This window comes from Mustela nigripes, unplaced genomic scaffold (assembly GCF_022355385.1).
Source record: "Mustela nigripes isolate SB6536 unplaced genomic scaffold, MUSNIG.SB6536 HiC_scaffold_682, whole genome shotgun sequence".
Taxonomy (NCBI): Eukaryota; Metazoa; Chordata; class Mammalia; order Carnivora; family Mustelidae; genus Mustela; species Mustela nigripes.
The window spans coordinates 20,355-27,899 of record NW_026740089.1 but is presented as its reverse complement, the minus strand read 5'-3'; the positions used below and the strand labels follow the sequence as shown (position 1 = coordinate 27,899).

Sequence of the window (7,545 nt, the reverse complement as noted above, 5' to 3'; positions counted from 1 at the left end):
GAAAATAAATCCTGTACCAAAGGCAATTAGAAAATGATTTATATTTAGGTGTCTTTGAAGAATTTATGTGTTTGTAACCAACACACTGAACACATAGGACTCATGAGGAATACACATACAGCAACTTTGTTTTTGTCTCCCTTTGTTCTCTTTAAGTTTTGTAGGTAGAGCAGTTCTTCTTCTGCCCCATGAAAACTCAGGCAGGCCCTGTGAGTTTTGTGGTCATTCTTAGGTAAGACAAAATCCTCTAGTCTGAATTAAAATGTCCACGTCTATGTAATAAACGAAACAAAATCATGTAATTAAAACAAAAAAGCAAAAAAATAACTAGATTTGAAGCTAAGGTTCCCCCCCACCCCCACGCTGCCAGCACTCTTAGCCAGAGTGTGCTGCCTCCGATAGTCCTTAATGGGGAAAAAAGGGACTCACCAGTCCTCTTGTAGCACTTTTCTTCCTACTTCTCATCTTGCTAAGTTGGCTCTGGTTGGAGCATGCCCAAGGAGAAGAGAAAAAGGAGCAGGAAAATACTTAAGGTAAAGATGTTGCCATGATGGCTCAATTCATGCCTTTTCTGCTATCAAAATTAAAACCCATTCTCCTGTGAGAGTATTTCTAAGTTTCTTAGCACCTCTCACTCCTCTCTCTGTTATCACAGAGAATCTCTTCTCTGTGTTCTGGGTGGGGCCTCCTAGACAGTCCCTAAAACATTGCCTGTCCTGCTTGTCTCAGATCCTTCACAGGAAGGCTACTCCTTGCATACCTGCATTTGCCTCACACAGAAGCCTTGTTCAATTTAGGGTTCAATATTCATTGTCTCATAATGAAGTGATAAGAACAATAGTAAGACTTTTCCAACTTTATGCTCTAACCTGAACCTCATTCTACAGCACAGTAGTTGAGCTTCTAGACTATTTCAAACTTGTCTAACATTTTGGAAATGTCAAAACTTACCCCAAATATTCAATCAGTTTCTGAAACAATCTGGGGAAAATCTTTCCCTTCTCAAATACACTGGAAATTATTGTTTACTCATAGGAGACATGATTACCTTTCAAGGAAGATAAGGATCTCTCACCAAACATACAGATTGTTTTCTAAGGACAATAATTTTTAGTTTAGCCCTTGTCTGCTAAGTGAATTAGAAATTCAGAGAATGGACCATCTTGCTGTCAGTGATGCCCAAATAGGCCTGAGCACTGGAATCATATGAGGAAAGATTTAGACATTCAGACTCTGCAGCTTCCCTACAAACTTATTGTATCAGAATCTGCAGAGCTAGGTTCCAGGAAATCCAAAGTTTTAAGACCCTCCTAGGTCATTCTGATAAACTGCTTAAAACCAAATCCATCTAGGACACTGGAATATCTGCAAATGTATTCACCAAATTCTTACAGTGTTCACCTTCAAATTTTTTCTTCCATGGTCTATTGAACATTAAAATAAAGGTCATTGAGGAGTGCCTGGGTGGCTCAGTGGGTTAAAGCCTCTGCCTTCGGCTAGGGCCATGATCTCAGGGTCCTGGGATCAAGCCCCACGTCGGGCTCTCTGCTCAGTGGGGAGCCTGCTTCCTCCTTCCTCTCTGCTTTCCTCTCTGCCTGCTTGTGATCTCTGTCTGTCAAATAAATAAATAAAATGTTTTTAAAAATAATAAAAATAAATTAAAATAAAGGTCATTGAGAGAAAGTCAACTCAGCAATTAAAATCATGCCTCCCACCCTCTGGAAAATTTATACCAAAAAATCCAGAAACTTGAAAGAGGGAATGGAAATAAATGTGTCATATGTAACTTTTATCCTCCTTAATCTTTCTGATTTCAGAGTTCATCTTCGTTACCTTCTTCTTTTAAACTGCCATAAGAAGCCAGTATTTTTTTTTTAATTATTTTTTAATTTTTATAAATTAACATATAATGTATTATTAGCTCCAGGGGTACAGGTTTGTGAATCAACAGGTTTACACACTTAACAGCACTCACCATAGCACACACTCTCCCTAGTGTCCATAACCCAACCACCCTTTCCCTACCCACCTCCCCCCGGCAACCCTCAGTTTGTTTTGTGAGATTAAGAGTCTCTTATGGTTTGTCTCCTTCCTAATACCATCTTGTTTCATTTATTCATTTCCTACCCTCCAAGTCCCCCACATTGCCTCTCAACTTTCTTATATCAGGGAGATCATATGATCATTATCTTTCTCTGATTGACTTATTTTGCTCAGCATAATACCCTCTAGTTCTATCCATGTCGTCGCAAACAGCAAGATTTCATTTCTTTTGATGGCTGCATAGTGTTCCATTGTGTATATATACCACATCTTCTTTATCCATTTATCTGTGGATGAACATCTAGGTTCTTTCCACCGTTTGGCTATTGTGGACATTGCTGCTATAAACATTTAGGTGCCCATGCCCCTTCGGATCACTACATTTGTATTTTTAGGGTAAATATCCAGTAGTGCAATTACTGGATTGTAAGGTAGCTCTATTTTCAAGTTTTTGAGGAACCTCCACACTGTTTTCCAGAGTGGTTGCACCAGCTTGCATTCCCACGAACAGTGTAGGAGGGTTCCCCTTTCTCCGCATCCTCGCCAGCATCTGTCATTTCCTGACTTGCTAATTTTAGCCATTCTGACTGGTGTGAGGTGGTATCTAACTGTGGTTTTGTTTGTATTTCCCTGATGCCGAGTGATGTGGAGCACTTTTTCATGTGTCTGTTGGCCATTTGGATGTCTTCTTTGCAGAAATGTCTGTTCATGTCCTCTGCCCATTTCTTGATTGGATTATTTGTTCTTTGGGTGTTGAGTTTGCTAAGCTCTTTATAGATTTTGGATACTAGCCCCTTATCTGATATGTCCTTTGCAAATATCTTCTCCCATTCTGTCAGTTGTATTTTGGTTTTGTTGCCTGTTTCCTGTGCTGTGCAAAAGCTTTTGATCTTGATGATGTCTCAATAGTTCATTTTTGCCCTTGTTTCCCTTGCCTTTGGCAATGTTTCTAAGAAGAAGTTGCTGCGGCTGAGGTCAAAGAGGTTGCTATCAAGGATCCTCAAGGATTTTGATGGATTCCTTTCTCACATTGAGGTTCTTCATCCATTTTGAGTTTATTTTCATGTGTGGTGTAAGGAAATGGTCCAATTTCATTTTTCTGCATGTGGCTGTCTAATTTTCCCAACACCATTTGTTGAAGAGACTCTCTTTTTTCCAGTGGACATTCTTTCCTGCTTTGTTGAAGATTAGTTGACCATAGAGTTGAGGGTCTATTTCTGGGCTCTCTATTCTCTTCCATTGATCTATGTGTCTGTTTTTGTGCCAGTACCATATTGTCTTGATGATGGTAGTTTTGTAATAGAGCTTGAAGTCTGGAATTGTGATGCCACCAACTTTGGTTTTCTTTTTCAACATTTCCCAATAGGGATTGCATTAAACTTGTCGACTGCTTTAGACATTTTCACAATATTTGTTCTTACAATCCATGAACATGAAACATTTTTTCATTTCTTTGTGCCTTCCTCAATTTCTTTCATGAGGATTTTATATTTTTCTGAGTACAGATTCTTTGCCTCTTGGTTATGTTTATTCCTAGGTATTTTATGGTTTGGGGTGCAATTGTAAATAGGATCGACTCCTTAATTTCTCTTCCTTCTGTCTTGTTGCTGGTGTATAGAAATGCAACTGATTTCTGTGCATTGATTTTATATCCTGACACTTTACTGAATTCCTGTACAAGTTCTAGCAGACTTGGAGTGGAGTCTTTTGGGTTTTCCACATAAAGTATCATATCATCTGCAAAGAGTGATAGTTTGACTTCTTCTTTGCTGATTTGGATGCCTTTAATTTCTTCTTGTTGTCTGACTGCTGAGGCTGGACTTCTAGTACTATGTTGAATAGCAGTGGTGATAGTGGATAGCCCTGCCATGTTCCTGACTTTAGCAGAAAAGCTCTCAGTTTTTTCCATTGAGAATGATATTCGCTGCGGATTTTTCATGGATAAGCCAGTATTGTTTTAATAAAGTATTCATCATAGTCAAAATTTAGTCTAACAAAGCAACTTATTTTTGCTCTGGAATTTTGTCTGTGTGTTTGATTTAGGGCCCAGAATTCAACTCCTAGAACTGGTGGACTGACAGAACGTGAGCTACAACCATGGTGCAGAATATTTTTTTATAATAAGAAAGTTTATCTATTTTACTGTTACAACAGTAAAAGGTCTTTAGTCATGTTGATAGTGTATTAGAATCAGTGCTTCTGTTTCCATAGTTGACTCTTAGGTTTCAATCCAAACTTAGTTTGTCTCTCCTACTAAAAATGTCTAGAGATGAGTATCAGTCATTTGTTTTGAAGCACTTAACAAACAAGTGAAATATAAATTTTAAAATTTTAAAATGTAATGTGGTGGGCACCTGGCAGGCTCAGTCAGTTAAGCATCTGTCTTCAGCTCAGGTCATGATCAGAGGGTCCTGGGGTCAAGTCCCACATCAGGTTCCCTGCTTAGCAGGGAGCCTGCTTCTCCCTCTGCCTGCCACTCCCCCTGCTTGTGGTCCTTCTCTCTCTCTTTCTCTGACAAATAAATAAATAATCTTTTAAAAAAGTATAATGTTGTGGCTGTTGGGTAGGTAAAGTACTGAACTTATACTTTAAAATGCTGTCTATATACTCCCACTTCTGGGAAATAGGCCCAGGCTGTGTTATTCTAAATGGACTACATTTCCAATTCTTTTGCAATTAGTAGCAACTTTTCTAGAGCCCACTTCAGCAGTAGATGAAAATCCTGAAAACGTCTTAGGAGGAGTCTTTCTACATTTTGCTAACCAAAATACATATTGAACTGGCTCTGAAATACATGAGCTATTTAGGCTTGCATCTACAGTGAGCTGGAGTCGAGGGTTGGGTGAAAAGAGCACTGGATATGGATACTTAATTTGCTAAGACTTGCCCTCCATTTGCTGTTGTAGTCCATTTATACCCTTTGAAGAGCAGAGTGGAATTAACCATCAGGAGTGTTTTAGTATAACTCTGTGGTTCTCAACTACCAATCAGTGGAGTGATTGCTTGCTTTGCTGCAGAAGAATCACCTAGAAAGTTTTGTAAAAGCTCATATAGCTTTTCTGTTCCCTCTCTCCTTTTTCCCACTTGGTCTGGGATAGTGCCTGGGAATTAAAGGTCTCCACTAGACTAGCGTGGGAATTATTGCCCAAGAGCCTTCTGAACAGGTGTCCAAGTCAAAAATGTTACAAACTGATGGAATTTCAGTATAGAACCTACCACCACAAATCCCATGATTTTTCCTTCCAAACTTACAGGTGTGACTGCGTACGTAACAAAATGTGGACCGCAGCCTTTGGGGTGATTTCTGCTGCCTTGGCAGTGGTGAGCGGCTTTGGCCTGATGTTGTACATGGGGGTGCCATTTGTGATTATAGTTGCAAATTCACCATTTCTTATTCTGGGTGAGTAAAACAAAACATGAGGTTTCATGTTGTATATGTGGGGATGTGGGGTAGATAAGGGAGGGAGTTTAGGTTAGATTAAGCAAAATAATTATATTTGGGTGGTTCTATAGATCCAAAATGAGGTGATAGAAAAAAAGAAAATAAAATTGAATTGTGTGTCTTTAGAGGGAGAAAATCTAGCACCCCAAATGGAAAAACACAGACAAGGGACATGAACAGATGGGTCACACCCAAAACCAAAATATGAATTACTGGAAATAATAAGAAAAAAAAATTGACCTCTCAATTAACCAAGGGATACAAATTAAAACAAAAATGAGACACCTTGTTTTCATATTGGATTAATGAATATCGGCAAGATTGAAGGAAGGTTGTTTGAAAATGAACACTCATCCTGCTACGGGAAAACTGTAACCTGGTACACCCTTTTTTTAGTCCAGTTTTGCAAATCAAAAGACTTAAAAATTAAACAGGGAATGTGTTTGACTTACTGATTCCACTTCCTAGGAATCTGTCCTAATAATTGGACAAGTGCTCAAAAAGTGAAAGCATGTTCACTTTGGCATTATTTAGAACAGGAATGTTTTAAAAAACCATTTAATTCCCTATCACATGGGATTGGGCAACACAAATGTAGCATATTAAAATTGTGAATCATATTCAGTCCTTAGAAAGAGGTAGATTTATAAGATATATAAGGTAGACAAAAGATATATAACCACTACCAGAAAAATGCTTGTTATGAAACAGGGTGTTCAAAATAGAAAGATATAGTTGTATTGGTGTATTTGCATAGAGCAAATTCCAGATGTATATAAGTAAAAATGAAGGGTGGAATTACAGCTGTTTAAATTTTTTCTCCATATTTTCCTGTATTTGCAGAATTTATTTTATAATAAGCATGAGAAAACAAAGGTGTTTCTATTTGAGAAAGTAAGGAGCTTGGAAGAGGTAGTATTTGGTTTCCTATGGGAGAGAGTGGATGAGCTGTATGCTGGATGTCAGGGCATCGATTCCTGGTACACAGCCATACTTAGTCACTCATCAACCCCCCACAGCCATTAATAACAAGGTTAAGGTGTATGTAATTGATTTCATGTAAACCAGGATTGTAAAGTTTGTGTATTCACAGGAGTCTGAATGGCTCTGTGTGTGTGTGATTTAAGCAACTCAAGAAGTGTGTGAGGACAATTTCTGAATAAGGTTCTATAAATAATAAAACTGGTTTTTAGGGTGCCTGGGTGGCTCAGGGGGTTAAGCCTCTGCCTTCTAACTCGGGTCATGATCTCAGGGTTCTGGGATCGAGTCCTGCATCGGTCTCTCTGCTCAGCAGAGAGCCTGCTTCCTCCTCTCTCTCTGCCTACTTGTGATCTCTCTCTGTCAAATAAATAAATAAAATCTTTTTAAAAAATAAAAATACATAAAACTAGTTTTTAAATACCTTGTAAATATCAATGAGTTAATTCTTTGTCCTTAGTACTTCTGATTCTTCCCTTTTGTCCAGCTGAGTACAACTGAAATCCTCAAGGCCGCTAGCCATGGGATGTCAGGATGCATTTGTGACATTCTGTGTAGCCTTATGTTAATTTAGATCCTTCTGCCTGCTTGATCATACCCAGAGAACATCTGATTAGAGGCAAAGTTGCAATTCCTAGTACCCTCCTGTAGAGAAGATACCCCCAAATTGAAGTAGAGATCAGCATTTTATTCCACTTTGTGTATTTCCTTGTTTATTTTTTTTTCTATCCTTGTTTATTTTATTGAGTTTGTATCAATATACACAGGTGAAAGTAGTGTCAACTCTAGCAGAAAGCTTGAGGCAGGTGAAACTTATCTGCAAATGCTCTTGCTGTCCTCACTCTATACCCTTTCTTCTTTCTAGTCCTCCTTTGCAAGTTTTCAGTGGTGATTTCAAAGTCCTCAAATGTTCTGTCCTCTCTATTCCATCAAGAAATTCCTTATGGAAAAGGATTACCTTGTAGATATTAATATGCAAGGGATCTTTTTTTTAAGATTTTACTTATTTATTTTACAGAGATCACAAGTAGGCAGAAAGGCAGGCAGAGAGAGAGAGGAGGAAGCAGGCTCCCTGCTGAGCA

General features: G+C 38.5%; 1 protein-coding gene across 1 annotated transcript in view; it reads left to right on the top strand.

The window, feature by feature from the left end:
• Positions 1-5,443, top strand: part of LOC132008692 (patched domain-containing protein 3-like) — a gene marked incomplete at its 3' end in the record, with an annotated part of 19,579 nt that extends 14,136 nt beyond the window's left edge. The window contains exon 5 of the mRNA XM_059387282.1: positions 5,298-5,443. Coding sequence (XP_059243265.1) covers positions 5,298-5,443 — 146 coding nt within the window. The remainder of the gene's footprint in view (positions 1-5,297) is intronic.
• Between the last annotated feature and the right edge of the window lie 2,102 nt (positions 5,444-7,545).